This window comes from Leucopleurus acutus, assembly GCF_964270905.1.
Source record: "Leucopleurus acutus genome assembly, chromosome: 16".
Taxonomy (NCBI): domain Eukaryota; kingdom Metazoa; phylum Chordata; class Mammalia; order Artiodactyla; family Delphinidae; genus Leucopleurus; species Leucopleurus acutus.
In genome coordinates this window covers 970,517-987,101 of record NC_139158.1, presented here as the reverse complement: position 1 = coordinate 987,101, position 16,585 = coordinate 970,517, and the positions used below count along the sequence as shown (strand labels likewise).

At 62.2% G+C, this 16,585-nt stretch overlaps 1 protein-coding gene across 4 annotated transcripts; it reads right to left on the bottom strand.

Moving 5' to 3' along the window:
• Positions 1–516: 516 nt before the first annotated feature.
• Positions 517–11,842, bottom strand: MAFK (MAF bZIP transcription factor K). Of its 4 annotated transcripts, none has more exons than XM_082856381.1 (3): positions 11,713–11,842; positions 3,894–3,973; positions 517–3,057 (listed from the first exon to the last, which is right to left on the bottom strand). In XM_082856381.1, the coding sequence occupies exons 2-3, from the start codon at positions 3,927–3,929 to the stop codon at positions 2,623–2,625; spliced, it is 471 nt and encodes a 156-aa protein (XP_082712507.1). In that variant the 5' UTR covers positions 3,930–3,973; positions 11,713–11,842; the 3' UTR covers positions 517–2,622. The 4 variants fall into 4 exon arrangements, with proteins under 4 accessions (XP_082712507.1, XP_082712506.1, XP_082712508.1 ...); XM_082856380.1 differs by lacking the exon at positions 11,713–11,842 and adding an exon at positions 9,171–9,242; XM_082856382.1 differs by lacking the exon at positions 11,713–11,842 and adding an exon at positions 4,600–5,002.
• Positions 11,843–16,585: the final 4,743 nt, after the last annotated feature.

Genomic DNA, 16,585 nt, shown 5'->3' with positions numbered 1-16,585 from the left:
AGAGGCCAAGGCCAAGTGCTGACCCACCTGACCCTCCAAGGTCAGGGGGGTAAGGAGGGGGCAGCATCCCGAGGACAGGGCGCCCGCTCCCCCGCCAGCAGGCCCAGTTGGCCGGGCCCCTGGCTCTGGCTTTCAGGGGAGTCTGCTTACTGGCTTTGCCCTCGGCCCCAGGCAGACCCCATCTCTCCCACCCACTGCGAGCTCACCTTAGAGCCCCCGCCTGGGAAGGGGGGCCGCGTCCACCGACAGGGGCTCCTCGTCAGGGCAGTAGGGGCCTTGGGAACTCCACCCACCACCTAGAAAGGGAGCCTGCCTGCCTCCACCTGCCTGAGCCCTCCGCGCGCAGCCCTGGAGACCCACTCACAAGCAGCATCTGACGGCGACCCCACCCCCGGGGGGTCCAGCCACGGGGGCCGGGATGGGGGGCGGCGCAGGCAGCGGCCCACAGCGCCCCCCCCCCGGGCCAGGGAAGGAGGGAGGGTTGGCCCAAAGCGCCAACCGTGCAGCAAGACAACGTGAAACCAGAAAACTCTTTATTGAAAGGTACAAAAGCGTCACGGCGGAGAGGTACAGCAATAAATTAGGTGTGGCCGGGCGGGGACGGTGGGCGCGGGCCGCACGCCACACCACAGGGCCACGACAGAGGGGCTCTTCTCAATAATTTATACCATGATGAAAGCAGCACAAAAATAAATATTGAAATGAAACTGCGAGAGGCCAGAGGTGCGGGAAACAGGAGCGGGGCTAGGCAGGGCCCTGTCGCCCGGCGGGGGGGGGCGAGCCGGAAGCACGGGGGACGGGAAACCAGCCCCCCCGGCCAGGGGGCTGGGCCTGTTTGCTTAAATTAAAACATCCATATATTAAAACTGTGACAATGAAATTTCAACGCTCTGAGAGGAGGGGGAGGGATCACGCTGGTCTCCCAGGCCTGTCCCGGGGAGTGGAGGCTGCGGGATCGGGGGCTCGGAGAGCCCGGGCCGCCCGCCCTCCCCGCGGGGCACCCGGCTGGGGCGCGGCCCAAGGGCAGCAGCGAGGGCAGCCAGCTTAAGCCGCCAGGCGCGGGCAGCGGCCCCGCTCCCACCCACACTCCCAGGCAGCTCTGCCCTAGAGAGGCTTACGGTATCAAACGGGAAGAAAAGGTATGAAAATCTGTACGATAAAATGTGTATATAATTTCATATATATATATACTTCTCTCTCTTTTAAATATCCCCGTGGTCCTTACTGATATCCAATGTGGATTACCTACCATGGCTATGGTATCAACAGCTTCTTTACACACCGGCCGTGGCTCCGGAAGGACCCAGGCGCCCCGGACCCCGCGCCCTCCCCCAGGACAGGGGCGCGCTTTCTGGCTGTAGCCCTTGGGGCCCTCCCCCTCCCCCCACTCCTCCCGGGACGGCTGGCACCCTGCGCGGGGGCTTACTAAATGGTGGGAGGCAAGCCAAGAGGAAACCACGAGCTGGGGCCCAGGGCTTCTGGCCTGTGGTGGGCTCGGGGCTCGCCGCCCACCCCTCGGCCCCGGCATCTTCCCAGGTGGGGCAGGAAGGGGCGGCCCCTGCTTAGCCACGCGGGAAGCCCCGCAGCGGCTCTCTGGGAAAGGACACCCCAGCAAAGGCCCCCCAGTCATCAGTGGCTCCGAGTGCCAGAAAGGAAGAGCGGGTGAAGGGTCCAGGCGATGATTAAGCACCAAGGTTGCAGAGTCCCTGTGTCCTCTGCCGACACACCGTCCGAGCACTCCCGGCAGCTGGTCCTTGCCACCTTTCCAGCCCAGCGCCGCCCCCATCGTCACCTCCCCCCACCGTCCACACTCCTCTTTCTCCAACCCCACCCTGCTCCCTGCTCTCACCTCCTCCAGCAGCAGGACCCACGGGCAGGACCACGGGCGCCACTGCCCAGCTCCGTGGCCCGTGCCTGAGGCTGCCGCCGCCGCCTTCACACCTGTTCCACACGGAACACAGGGCTCCGCCTCCCCGGCCAGGCGGCTGCTGCTCCGCGATGGGGACCTGCCCTAGGTCACCCAACACAGAGGGGAAAGCCCAAGGCTCACCCGAGCCCCATTAACGAGCTGCTCCCCAAGGTCCCCGGCGCTACTGCCACACTGACGGGAGAACAGGTACACGTGCACATGCGCTTGCACGCACTCGTGTGTACAGGCTCGCACACGCTCTCATGCACATGCAGCCCTTCCTCCACCCGCTCACGGGGCACAGGATCCCGGGTGTTCGGACCCCTTGGGGCACGGTTCCTCCTGGGGCACCCAGGGCGGTGAGGGGGTCCTGCACCGGCCGGGGGACCGAGCGGGGGACGGACGCGCTGCTCGTGGGAGGGGCGGAAGACGTCTGGGCCGCGAACCTCCCAAGGACCTTCCCTCCACACATCCCAACTCCCCCAGTGCAAGACAGAGCCCTGGAAACGGCCCTGAGCGAGGCGGCAGGGCCTGGGGGAAGGCGGGCCGCGTGGGCGCGTGCGTGTGCAGAGCAGGTGGCACTCGGGCCCCCGGGAACCTACTCTTTTCCAGCCCCGGCCCGAGCCCGGCACGGGTCCGCGATCTGACTCCGGCGTGAAGGGGTCCGCTCCCCGTGGGGCCCTCGACCAGCACCCCGCGCCCCCCGCCGGGCACTAGGAGGCGGCCGAGAAGGGCACGGAGGCGGAGGCGAGCTCGGCGGACTTGACGATGGTGATGACGCTGGTGGTGGCCACCCTGGTGGGCGTGACGGGGCCGCGGGCCACGGTGCGGGCGAAGGTCTGCAGGGCCTCGTACTTGGAGCGCAGGGCGTCCAGCTCGAGCCTCATGCTGCTGTTCTCGCGGGCCAGCTTCTCCACCTCCCGCTGCAGCTCCAGCCGCTGGCGCTCCAGCTCCTCCTTCTGGGTCACGCGCTTGATGCGGCAGCTGGCCGCGTAGCCGCGGTTCTTGAGCGTGCGGCGCCGCTGCTTCAGGCGGACCACCTCCTCCTTGGTGAGGCCGCGCAGATGCTGGTTCAGCTCCCGCACCGACATGGACACCAGCTCATCGTCGCCGAGCACCGGGGCGTTCTCGCCCGCCTCCTTCTTGACCTGTGGGGCCGCAGCTCGTGGTCGGGGCGGGGACCGGAACACATGCCACGGGCGCCAGGGCTCGGCCCCTTTCCCCTCTGCGCCCCAGGCCAGCCCGGCCTCCACCCCGGAATGGGGACGGGCGCCGCGGGGTCGCCCGGCATCGTGCACGCGGTACGCGGCAGGGTGTCCCCTGAGGGGGGCCGTCGGCCATGCCCGGCCGAGAGCCGGTCGCCCTCTGTCGCCCAAACCCCACGAGGCCGCAGCCCGGCTGTGCTGCCCCGGGACTCTCCAGTGCCTGGTGCGGGGCTGGCGGCAACCCCTCCCTCTGCACCCCCTCAGGCCCGTTAGGTCCCGCCAAGGCCGGTGGGACAAGGCTACGTGGACCCAGCGGGACCCCAGGAGGCGCCTGGAAGGGCACAGCCCACAGACGCATAGAGAGCTGACTCCGGCCAGACCCAGCTCTGCTGCTAAGCAGGGAAACGGCCAGCCCCAGGGAGGCAGCGCCTGGCGCGGACGCACGGCATCAGGCTCGGAGCTGCAGCACCCGCTCACGGGCACCCCACCAGGGGCTCTGCGGAACCAGACGCCACCCTGCCCACGTCCGGGGCTGGGCTGACAAGTACGTCTTGGCCGGCAGGCACCCACCCCTCCACCCCCAGGCGCCAGGGCCGGCGTCTCCCAAAGCCACAGCCCGCGGCTCTAGCATCACTTCTCCCAAAGGTGCTTCCTCCAGCCCACGGCCCCTCCCACGCCCGGTGACAGGCTTCCTTCCTCAACTCTAGGGCGGTCCTGGGACGGGGGCTTCGGGGGCCGGGAGGGACCTTCCCGGGCCTGTGCCCATCCCACCCCCTTACCTTCAACGCCTTGTTCGCTTTGGGATTAGTCGTCATAACCTGGGTACAGTCACCCGGACAGAACCGCTTGGAAATGGTAACTGAAAATCACAGAGCACAGAAGCGAGTGTGATGAGTTCCTGACTGGGCACAGGTGACCCAATGCCCCGAGGAGGCTCAGCTCCCCGCTCTGCACTGTCCAGTCACAGCACCCTGCAAGCAGGGGCATCCTGGGGGTCCTGAGCCGCTGCCCAGGGGGCCCGGGAGGACACCTGCCCACACCCCCAACTCCAGCAGCGGCCCGAGAGCGGCCTGCGTGCACCTTGTCTGGGGCCTGGCAGCCACGGCTGTCCCACGCTGCCCCCGCCCACTGGGCCTGGGCCATGAGCGCCAGCGCCACGGGCTGGCACCGGGCAGAAGCAGTGGCTGCTTCCTGCTCTGCCTCCGGTCCCGAGCTAGACGTCTGCACCTGTGGCAGGACGCCATGTTCAGGGGTCCAAGTGCGCCGTAGCAAAGCCCCCTCCCGAAAGGCCACACCTAGCCCCTGTGAATCGCCACTGGCCCCAGGGACAGCCCCTGCCCTGGCAAGACCCCATCACTCTGGGCCCACCTGGCCCCCCGAGAGGCCAGGTGGGGAGCCCCTGGCTTGCTGAGCTCACCGTAATTACGGGTTGGGGGGAGCCCCGTGCCCGCCCTGGCCAGGCCCCACCCTCCCCAACAGACCTACCTCCGCCAAGGGCACTGCAGCTGTGACATCACCACCTTCACCTAGGCTGCCCCACAGCCATGACCCGAGGCCCAGAGCGTGGGCGGGGGCTCCCTACGCCAGCCAGCCTGCGACCAGGGACCTCCAGAGCTCACTGACCGTCTGGCGGGAGCCGTCTCTGCCGCCCGCCAGCCCCCGCCGCCCGCCCCGCCCTTCTCGTTTTCGCGTCTGCATTGTGTCACACATTCTAATCATTCATGAAAAAGCCAGCCAAAGCATCCCAAGCATGATTCCCCTCTGATAGTTGCCATGGCGACCTTGGGAAGTAGCCAACCCCCCATGGTCGTCATGGAAACAGAGAAGCCCACAGCAACAATGGCTTGGGGCAGGCCGAGCAGACAGCGCAGGTTGTGGGGCAGCAAGCAGGCCCCTCATGCCTGCGGCTGGGGGAGGCACGGGGAGGACCGGCCCGACTCGCTGGTGCGCCGTGTCTCCAGCTTACAGGGTCGGGGTCTGCCCCCCGAGTTCCGAACGCCGGATGAGGTGAACTGAGCAGAGAGAACGGCAGAGAAACACCAAGGAGGGTCTTGGGGCCAGAGATGGAGCCACAGCAAAGCCTCCATCTCAAGGTGAGGGAGACCTGGGTGGACGGCCTTCTCCCGCAGCCCTGAGACCCTCGCTGTAGCACTGCCTGGACCCTCCACCCACCCACCCTGCCTCCGCGGCCCGCCACCCTTCACCACCAGAGGGTCTCAGCACCCAGGCCTCTGGACCCCTGGTCGGCCCCGGCAGCACAGCCACTCTCCCGGGCGCTGGTGCGGGAGAGCAGGACGGCAGCAGGGCCAGTGTGGCCTCCGGGGGGAGCCGTGCCCCTCTGTTCTCCTCGCAGCTACATGTGTGCTTGAGACAGACATGCAGCCGCTCCTGGGGCAATCCTAGTAGGGAAGTAAGAGCTGCTTCCTGACTGTGGCTTGACCCCTGGCATCTGGGGGGACCCAAGAGTGCCCCACGGGCCGCCCCTCCCTCCGGTGCAGGGGTCAACGCTGGGCTGGAGAAGCCACTAGGAGGGCTGGTGGGCCAGGCAGCTGAGAGGCCATGAGAAACTTCTCCAGGACGAGCGGCTATCATTCCAGCTCGCTCTCAGCACGCCAGGGCATAGCTGGGCGGTGAGTCACCAGCTGTTTACAGAGCTGGGCTCACATTCCCACAGACTGAGGCCCCGCCCACCCACCCGGACCAGCTCCCACCCGGTGGGAAAAGGAAGGGCGGGCGGGCGGGGCGGGAGCTTCGCTCGGACCCCGAGCAGACCCTCAGTAACGTACCGGCCTGGCCAGGACCCGGGCACCTTCAGGGCAGGGACGCCTCCCCTGGGGACCTGCCCACCGTGACACTGCCTGGTGGGTCGCCCATTCCCAGGATGTGCATAGGCCTGGGCCTCAGCACCCCGTGGGCTCTGCCCCCTGCCCTCTGCACAGGTCCCACGAGCGTTAGGCGCCCTTGTCCACCAGGTCAAGGTCGCCCAGGCAGACCCTCAGGCTACGTCCACCGGCTCTGAGCCCACCTCGTCCACCACCTGGGCTACTGGGGCCCAGGACCACGGGCGAGGAGCCCCGGCAGAGACGGGAGAGAGTGGTCCGGCTGGGGTCCCAGCCGGGGTCTGACCTCAGGGACCTTTCCTCAGTTCTCAGACCTTCTGTGTCCAAGCAGATGGCGCGAATGCGTGTAAATATGGAGCCGAGGGGCTGGTCTCCCTCTGGGGGTGATGAAGCAGACCCCCTTCTCTCTGTGGGTCTCGATCTTCCCTTCTGAAAAATGAGGGGATCAGAACCAAGGGCCCCAGTGCCAAATGTCCTCAGCTGGGCCACGCAGGTGATGCCGTGAGAGACACTCCGGCCGAGGGCCGCGCTCTCAACCCCCCGGGCTGCAGGGCCTGTACCAGCACCCCGGCCCTGCGGAAAGGTGGCAAGTCCGGGGCGGGAGCAGACACCCACTGCCCTGCTCAGCATCATGACCCCCACTGCCTTGGCTTCCGCCCCCTCCTCAGGGACCTGCTCCTCCCGGCCCGGTGCCTGCCCAGGGGGCTCACACCAAAGTCAGGCCCAGGGGCAGAGGGCCCTTCCACAGACTCGGCACAGGGACAGGAGCGGCACGGTTACTCGCCTCTCGCCCAACACCCAAAACACACAAAGTATCGACCTCACGTCACTTCTGACTTCAGAAAAACAACAGCTCGCTCTTGGAAAGAGGTTCGGAGAAGAGTTTTGTAGGTGTGAAGAAGAGTTTATAAAACACCTGATTTTGCAACAACTGCCCTAAAAGGGTATTTGTGAACCACGGAACATCAGGCAACCTCATGGGCCAGCAGAGCTCACACAGGACGAACTGCTTTCTGGGACTCGGCTGGAACCAGCTGGGGTGGGAGACAGCAGCTGGGCACGGGCAGGGGCGCCCAGCGCCGCCGCATCGGAGCCTGGTCACCCCACACGTCTTTTCAACAGCCCCGTACAAGGAAGGACGCCCGGGCACTGCCGCCAAGTAACAGAACCTGGCGACACACGTGCAGAGAGCCCTTGGGCTCGTCCTGGTGGGGTCACCCCAGAAGCTCGGTGGCCAGCGCTGGGCTGGGAGCCCGGATGGCGGGGCTGCCCTCCGCTCGCCCCCCCCCCAAGCCTTGAAGGAGCTGCTGGGCCAGACAGCGTGCAGCCAGCACTTCTACCCCAGAACACCTTCCAGGCGACCGTCAGCCTAACTAAGGCTGGTTTTCAACCCAAAGCCGGAAACTCCATTCTCACGTACAGCTGAACACGGAAGAGGGCTTCCTCTCCAGGAAAAGGGAACCCCAGCAGACTGGATGGAGGCAGTTCAGGTGACCGCGTGGTCTGGAGGGCCTTCGGGGGATGGAGGCAGTTCAGGTGACCGCGTGGTCTGGAGGGCCTTCGGGGGCTGGGGCGTCCCTCCCCTTCCGGGCCCATTAGGAACAGGGCAGGGCAGGGCGGCCAGGTCTGACAGTTCAGGATTGCTCTTCCGGAAGGCAGGTGGGCCTGGGCCAGGACCACTTCTTACCTTCCCGCTCACAAACCCCTTCCTCGGTTGTGACCTAGCTCCTGAGGTGACTCACGGCCTGGCCGTCCCCCGTGTGCTCCAGCCTTCGAGGGGCTGGGCGGGGGTCCAGGGCCCGGGGGACATTTTCTCCATCAGGGGAGCCAGTGGCTGACAGGAGCACTGACCCACCCGAACAGCCCCGGGTTTGGATTACCTAGGAGCAAGGGAGGTTCTAGAGTTTCAGATTCGCGCCTAGACTGGACGACTAGCCCGCCTGCCCAGATCGTGAGCCTGCGCGTGAGAAGCCGCGTCTCTGATACCGAGCAGGGTGGCCCTCGAAACACTGCTCCTGTCCGGCCCGTGTCCATGCCCCTCAGCCCAAGACAAGCGGACGGAGCAGCCCTGCCATTCCCAGGCCTCGAGGGTGTCAGGTCAGAGGAGGGGGAAGAGGAGGGAGGGCAGGTTCCCACTCCCGCAGCCGAGAGCGAACCCCAAAGCCAGAAGCCACCGTGCTGCGGCGGCCCCCGCTCTGGCCGCACAGCGGGCACCCATCTCCCAAACAAGCACACATCGACTCATCCCACGAACGAAAGAGCTGAAGACAGGTCCCAGGACCAGAAGGGCTCCCACCGCCCAGCCCCAGCTCCGCAAGACGGGGTGTGTGTCCTGCCGCACCTCTACACGCACCCCACCAGCCCGGCCTGCACCCAGCCTCCAGGCTGGCCCTGGCTGGCCGCCCTCCGGCAAGACGTGACTGTCTGCCTGCCTCGGAGGACGTCTGGTCACCTTGCCTTTGCAGCCCGAGGAAGCTGTGTCATCCTGGCTACGTCCAGAGGTGACTCAGGCAGCTGCCGGGCTGACAGCAGGCAGACCGCTGCCCCGCACCCGCCACGCCCCGTGCCCCTCTGCTCCTGCCACGGAGCTTCAGGCCAGGCCCTGATCCCCTCAAGCCCCCGGGGGGTCCCCTTCTGGCTTCTGCTCTCCCCCAGCCCAGCTGTGCCATGCAGGGCTCCAACCAGCCCAACCTCCAAGTCCAGCCAGGGATGCCTGCACGGGCCCCGGCGCTCACCCTCTCTCCACACCTGCCCTCCTCCTGGGTCTCCAGCTCAGGTGACGATGGCCCCCCAGGCCTCACCCCTCCTTCCATGCCCACCTGCTAGGCTCAGCCTGCGTCACCCTGTAGACGCTCCGGCCCTGCAGCACCGCCTGGGCCCAGGCCCCCTGCGTCTCGTCTGTATTCCTATCTCGGTCCCTCCAAGCAGGCAGAGGGAGCCCCCCCTGGGCAGAGTCCCTCCTGAGCCCGCCTCTCTCCTGACCACCTGTCGCCATGCCAGCCCCCCCCCCAAGTCTGTGCTGGGTACCCTCCCACTTCTGGGCCCTGCCCTCCCCTCCCCCAACCCTGGCATCACCAGAAAGACTCCCCTGCCTTCCCTGTGGTGAGGGGGGTGCCCCCTCCTGAGCACACGTCGAGGGCTGAGCCCAAGACCTGGTCCTTCCGTCCAAGCCCTGCCTCCCTCGCTGGATGGGGAGCAGCGGACCCTCCTACCTACCTGCTCCCCCCACTCCTGGCAGGTGAGGGGTCTGCTGCATAAGCTAGTGTGTGAGCACTGCACTGAAGGGAGGGGGCCTGGGGCGGCTTCCACCCCGTCTCCTCTCTGCCCCCTGGCCCAGGGCACCCAGACAGGCAGCGCAGAAGAGCAGGCAGGTGCTGCACAGACCCCGGACACGGGACCCCGCCCCACAGGCCGGCGAGGAGGCTCGGGGCTCAGTTTCCTCACATAAAATGGAGTGTGTGTGTGTGCGTGTGTGTGTGGACTGAGACCACACAGGTTCATCTCTACCTGCTCTAGAATCCTACAATTTTAAGATGACACTTTTAATTTCCTGAGACTGTAAGAAAGAGGAAACATGACGAGTCTGTGACTTAGAAAAAGCAAAAGTAAAGAGCGGAGCAACGCATCTTCCATTAGCAGAGAACAGGGGGCGGGGAGCAGAGGGGAGGGTGAGTCACTGTTTACTGCTCTGAGGAGCGGCCACACACAGGACGCTCCCAGCTGGCCGGGGCTCCATTTCCCGTGTGGACTGGACCCGACATCCAGAAAGTCCGTCCAGAAACCTTTAGACTCGGGAACAGCCAGGACACGGGCAGGAATTCTAGGTTGCCCGAGATTGTAAACAAACTCCGCAGCGACGGCAGAGCCAGAGAGTGAAAGAATGCACCGCGGGGGACAAAGAATGGTCCGGAAAACGACCTGGCTCCGAGGCAGCCTCAGCTGCAGGGCTGGAAAAAGGGCTGGGACGCAGCAAGCCCCGGAGCCGACTTCCCCAGTAGCCTCGATTCAACTCCCATTTTTAGCAACCACCTTGAAAGTGAGCGATGCTGAACTTGGAAGCCAGCCCTTAAAGGCCAGCTATGCTCGAGCACAAGAGGCAAAGGCGCTCCGGGGAGAAGCCTCACTTGTGGTTCTGAGTTAATAAATGTTTTATTTTGGAAGAGCGAGAGGTCTAGCTTTAAGTCATAAAAGCAGACACCCTCTACCGAGCTCAGACTCAAACATTCCTACTGGACCCAGGGAGAGAAGTTCTCCGAAAGGTGTCAACCATCCAGGATGCAACAAGCTGCAGGTGTGCCCCACCCACGGCACAGCCCACCTTCAGCTTCCCAGCCCCACCCCCCCCCCACCGCCCGCTTAGACAAATGCTTTTTTAAAAAGCGCCATCCCCCTGAAGACGTGAGGCTTCGAGACCGGGCTCCAGAGACAGCACACATGGCACACAGCCGTACTTCATTAAGACACCTGTGCAGCAACCGCTGTGCGGGAAAACCTCGCCAATGCCAATAAAGGGGCAAGGGGAGGGCAGTGGGGCCGCCAAGCCACACTGCGGGGGAGCCACTGATCTGTCACTATGGGCTGGGTGTGGGCACGCGAGTCGCGGGAGCTCCCCGAGTGAGGCCAGGCACCTGGCAAGGGGGTGATGAGTGCTGGTCAACTCTGAATGAACTGTTAGGGGGAAGAGCTCACTTCTGCCTGGGCTACCAGGGCCGTGGGGAAGGTAAACAAGAGCGTAATCATTAACACACGAAAGAGATCAGGGGACTTCCAGAAACCCGAACCGAGTGCTCCGGGAATGTGGGCAGAATGTGGGCAAGTGCCGCTTGGGTGAAGACTCCAGGACACGTGGCGCGTGAGGATACTACAACGGGAGACAGGAGACGGAGGGCAAAGCGATGTGCTTTTCCAACGCAGACCCGGAGCCATAGCCCAACACTTCCCTCCCTCCCGGGTTCCGGAGAAGGTGTGTGGAAGCAGGCAGACTACTGACACATCGCCTGTGTCCTGAACTCGGAAAAGGCACCGAAGGACCCGCATTTCCAGTGAGAAGGGATGGAGACACCCCATTCACAGAGGAGAAAAATGAGCCGCGAGCCATGGGGTTCGGGAAGTGACGCGTTCGCCGTCCCCCTCCCCACCCCAAGCTCCCACACCGAGGCCTCTCTCCGTGAGCCCCGGCAGGTCGGCTGCTCGGACCGCGACCTGGTCGGCGAGGCCCCTTCTCTTCTCCCTGGCCACCCTCGGCGCGGCGGGGGCCCGGGCGCGGGCAGCGCAGGCCGGGCCTGAGCGCCGCCGGGGCGGGACCGCGCGGCCGAGCCGGGCAGCGCCCAGGTGCGCGAGGCCCGAGTCGCCCCGGTCGCCACGCGCTCCCGGCACGTGGCCCCCGCTTCCCCCGGAGCTTATCTCCGGGGCCTGAGAGCAAAACAGGTGGGGCGAGCCGGGAGGGGGCACCGGGCCCGCCGGAACGCCGCGCTCCCCACTCGGCCCTCTCCCGGCCCGCCCTGCGCCCGCCGCCTCCGGACACGAGGTTGGGGTCCGGGGTCGGGGGCGCGCTCCCCTCCCCAGAAGGAAGGCCCCCAGCCCGCGCGGCGCGCTCGGGACGGGACACCTGACGGCAGGTGCGCCGGCCGGGTCGGAGTCCCAGGGTCCGGCCCAATTTGGTCACGGGTCTGAGGGGGCCGTGACTCAGCGGCTGGCGCCCCCCGCCCGGTCCCCCGGCCCCAGGCCCCTGGCCCAGCCCTGCCCGGCAGATCCTCACCTGGCGTCGCGCGGGGGGCGCGGGCGCGCGGCGGCTCCTCGCGGGCACGCGCTCTCCTCGCGCTCGCGCTCACTCTCGCGCTCCCCGTCGGCCACCGCCTCCGCCGCGCGCTCCGGCTCGGACTTCGCGAAGAACAACAAGTCCCCCCCGCCGCCCACCGCCCGCCGCCAGCCCGCCCGCCCGGCTCCCCAGCATCTGACACCGCTTCCGGGATCGGCGTCTGCGCGCGTCACGCCGCACCGCCCACCGCGCGCACCGCCCCCGCCCACCCGCCGCGCGCGCGCCAGCGCCCCGCCCACCCGAGGCACCGCCCGCCGCCGCGCGCCGACGCCCCGCCCCAAGGTTCCTACCACCCAGAGGCTCCGCCCCCGCGCCCACCTGTGCAAGGCGGGCGGGCGGTACCTATGACCGCAGGTGCAGCGCGCGCTGCGTGGTGGCGGCCCCGGCGTGCCCTGCGCCCCACACGTGGCGGCAGTCGTCCCCACACGTCGAACCGAGCCGGGAGCACCCCCATTCTCCCTCGAGCTCGCCCTCTCTCAGCTCGGGGGAAGGGCAGGCTCCTGTTTGGACTCCACATTCGTATTCTCCAGTTGGCCTCCCCTAACCCTAACCCTGAACACCCCACCGCCCACCCCCGCGCATCCCTTAGCCTCACCAGGGCCCTCGGAGACCCCGCCCTCCCCAGGAGTGATCGCAGCGGAAGCCCGTGTCTGGGGACGGTCTAGTGGTCTTATCACAAGAGGAGATGGGTCCAGGGACACACACACCTCCCTGTCTGTGGGGTAGGCCGGCCCCACAAATGAGGAAAGGGCACCTGGCGTCCCCTCCTGATAGGCGCCCCTATCTTTCTTTTGATTTCCCGTCTTGACCAAGATGTGCGTAAAGAGAACTACTTCTCTTCTGTTGGAAAGAGAACAACATAAAATGGTGATAAATGGCTTCAACCCATAACCTCTATGTCTAGGGGTCCAAGACCCTTGGAACAGTGCCCACCTAAGGCCCAGCTGATGGTTGCCATGGGAAAACAGACCCTGCAGGTTCTGCAAAGGCAGAACCAGGATGCTTCCCCGGCCTCAGGTCAGGGCCACCCCAGGAGAGGAGAGCCTCCGCGTGCTGCAGATGGAGGAAAAAGCTGGGGAGGTGACCCATCCAGTCACACGGCCTGGCCCACTACCCCCTCCCCAGCACTTGGATGGGAGGCCAAGCCCCTGGACGGTTTCTGGATCCTTCTCAGAAATAATAATGAGGCCACAAGTCTGAGTTCTGAGTAGAGAACAGGGAAAAATGCCAAGGCTCTGGGAGAGGGGGGCAGGCCTCCCACCATCTCAGGCCGCTCAGGGAACGGGAGAAAGTGCTGAGAGGTTTGCAGTCGGTACCACGGGTGGGCTTCCTTCTGAGTGACCTGCTCTGCTGGGGCGCCCTGGCCTCGTGGGGCAGCCAGGCCCACTGGAGTTTGCTGCCGGCCTCAACAGGAACAGCTACCAATAAACACAGCGGCAGCAGCAGCAGCCCATCTCTCCAGGATGTTTTCAGAGCCGGAATTTGAAAGGTGTTTCCCCTTCCCTTAGCCCACACCCTTTGTCCTCAGAGGCTGTTGCTTTGTGGCCCTCTCAGCAGGACACCACAGTGAGTGATCAGTGTAACTGACTCTCTCCTCACTGTTCTCATTTCCCTAACTGGACCGCAGTCTCTTCATGTAACCTTTGGTTACTAAGAGCGCTGTCTAAATGGTCTCATCAACACCATGAAAGCAGGGCCTGGAGAGGCTGCATCAGGTGGACCTGGGAGAGAGAGATCACACCTGTGCTGGAGCCGTTCGCATCGGTTCACTTCTGGGTCTTAGTTTCCTCGACTGTAAAATGGGCTTGGTAAACAAACTTATTTACAAAACAGAAACAGACTCACAGACTTAGAGAAGGAACTTATGGTTACGGGGGTGGGGGGCGGGGGGGCGTCGGGGAAGGAGCTGGGGAGGGAACAATTGGGACTTTGGGATTGACGTGTACACACTGCTATATTTAAAATAGATAACCAGGGGCTTCCCAGGTGGCGCAGTGGTTGAGAGTCCGCCTGCCGATGCAGGGGACGGAGGTTCGTGCCCTGGTCCGGGAAGGTCCCACATGCCGCGGAGCAGCTGGGCCCGTGGGCCATGGCCGCTGGGCCTGTGCATCCGGGGCCTGTGCTCCGCGGCGGGAGAGGCCACAGCAGTAAGAGGCCCGCGTACTGCAAAAAAAAAACAAAAATAAAGAAAACAAAAATAAAATAGATAACCAGGGGCTTCCCTGGTGGTGCAGTGGTTAAGAATCTGCCTGCCGATGCAGGGGACACGGGTTTGATCCCTGGTCTGGAAGATCCCACATGCCACGGAGCAACTAAGCCAGTGCGCCTCGACTACTGAGCCTGCGCTCTAGAGCCCACGAGCCACAACTACTGAGCCCGTGCCACAACTACTGAAGCCCACGCGCCTAGAGCTTGTGCTCTGCAATGAGAAGCCACCCCAATGAGAAGCCTGTGCACCACAACGAAGAGTAGCCCCCGCTCACCGCAACTAGAGAAAGCCCGCGTGCAGCAACAAAGACCCAACACAGCCAAAAATAAATAAAAGTAAATTTTAAAAAATGTATTAAAAAATAAAATAAAATAGATAACCAGGGACTTCTGTGGTGGTCCAGTGGTTAAGACTCTGTGCTTCCAATGCAGGGGGCCTGGGTTCAATCCCTGGTCAGGGAACTAGATCCTGCATGCTGCAACTAAGGTCCAGCACAGCCAACTAAACAAATATTTTGACAAATAAAATAGATAACCAACAAGGACCTACTGTACAGCACATGGAACTCCGCTCAGTACTCTGTAATAACCTAAATGGGAAGAGAATTTGAAAAAAGGATACATGTGTATGTATAACTGAATCACTTTTCTGTACACCTGAAACCAACACAACATTGTTAATCAACTCTACTTACTCTGGGGCTTCCCTGGTGGAGCAGTGGTTAAGAATCCGCCTGCCAATTTAGGGGACACGGGTTTGATCCCTGGTCCAGGAAAATCTCACACGCCGTGGAGCAACTAAGCCCGTGCACCACAACTACTGAGCCTGCACTCTAGAGCCCACGAGCTACAACTACTGAGCCAATGCGCCACAACTACTGAAGCCCACACGCCTAGAGCCTGTGCTCTGCAACGAAGAGCAGGCCCCTCTCACCACAACTAGAGAAAGCCCGTGCACAGCAACGAATACCCAACGCAGCCAAAAATAAGTAAATAAATAAAAATAAACTCTACTTACTTCAATACAAAATGAAAAAAATTTTTTTAATAAATACAGAAATAAAATGGGCTTGATAAAATGAAATGAAGATGGGTTTTTTAAATAAATGATGTTGAGACAACACGATAACCATTTAGTAAAACATAAAGTTGGGTCCACGGTTTACCCACACGGTACAGCAGTATTATACATTTTGAATGGATCAAAGAATTAACATTTTTAAAAAGAAACGATGAAATGATGAAAAGGTTCTGGAAATGGATGGCGGTGGTTGCACAGCAACGCGAATATACTTGATGCCACTGAACTGAAACACTGAAAGTGGTTAAAATAGTGAATATCACATTATGTGTGTGTCACCACAATAAAAAGAATAAGATTAAAAAAGCATTAAAATATTGAAGAATACGTGAGTGACTTCCTTTAAAACTTTGCAGTGGGGAAAGTTTTTTCTAATCATGATTAAAAATCCAGACACATAAAAGTGGTTTGAGGCAAAAATCACCATAAGCAAGTCACACCACAAAGTATAGACTACAACTGTCTTCCTCATGCACAGAGGGCTCCTGGAAATGTAAAAGAAAAAGACAAACAAAAAGGAGCAAAGGAGAGACTTCCCTAGTGGCCCAGCGGGTAAGACTCCGCGCTCCCAATGCAGGGGGCCGGGGTTCAATCCCTGGTTGGGGAACTAGATCCCACATGCCACAACTAAGAAGTCTGCATGCCACAACGAAGATCTCGTGTGCCGTAACTAAGACCTGGTGCAGCCAAAATAAATAAATATTAAAAAGGAACAAAGGATACGAAGAGATCCTTCATAGAAAAGGACGTCTAAATGACAAACACAGGAAAGATGTTTGTCATAAGAGAAAACACACGTGGTAATGGCGTTGCAACGCCATTGCTCATCTGTCAGAATCCAAGAGTCAGACCACTTCCTCCGATGGCAGGGCTGGGCGAACGGGCCCTCAAGTACACTGCTGGTGAGGGTGCAGGAGGGGCATCTGGCAGCTTCTTCCATACTTACCTTGGACCTTACTTGTCCTCTGACCCAGCCATCCCACTCCTGGAAATCTGTGCCACACACGCACCTGGTCAAATGTGAAATTGGGGGTGTACGAGCTCAGCATTGGGGCAGCGGCTATAATAAAGGAAGATGGGAGACCACCAAGCTGTCCTCATCAAGGGACCAGCTAAATAAACTGTGGGACACCTGTATGACAGAGTAGTACACAGCCATGCCAAAGGAATGCAGGAGACCCCCGTACACTGACACTGAAGGCCTCGGGGTCTGTTGTAAATGAGAAATCAAGGTGCAGAACTGGGGGTGTGATGTGCTACCTTTAGCGTAAGGAAGGGAGGGCTATAAAAATGTATACTGTCAGTCCTCCGTACCTTTGGCTTCCGTGTCCCGGGATGCAACCAATCTCAGACTGAAATATTTGCGGGAAAAAATTCTGGAAAGTTCCAAAAAGCAAAAACTCGAGTTTGCAACACACTGGCAACTATTTACATGGCATTTACATTGTATTGTATGTTATAAGTAAGCTAGAGGTGATTGAAAGTGGACGCGCGTAGGTTTCATGCAAATACTGTGTTATTTTA

Excerpts from the sequence above, each read along its gene's own strand:
- MAFK (XM_082856380.1), bottom strand. The coding sequence starts at position 9,210 with ATGCAGCAGACCCCTCACCTGCCAGGAGTGGGGGGAGCAG. Across the intron at positions 3,974-9,170 it reads GCCAGGAGTGGGGGGAGCAG|TTACCATTTCCAAGCGGTTC; the intron begins GTAGGTAGGAGG and ends TGTGATTTTCAG. Across the intron at positions 3,058-3,893 it reads AAGCGAACAAGGCGTTGAAG|GTCAAGAAGGAGGCGGGCGA; the intron begins GTAAGGGGGTGG and ends GCGGCCCCACAG.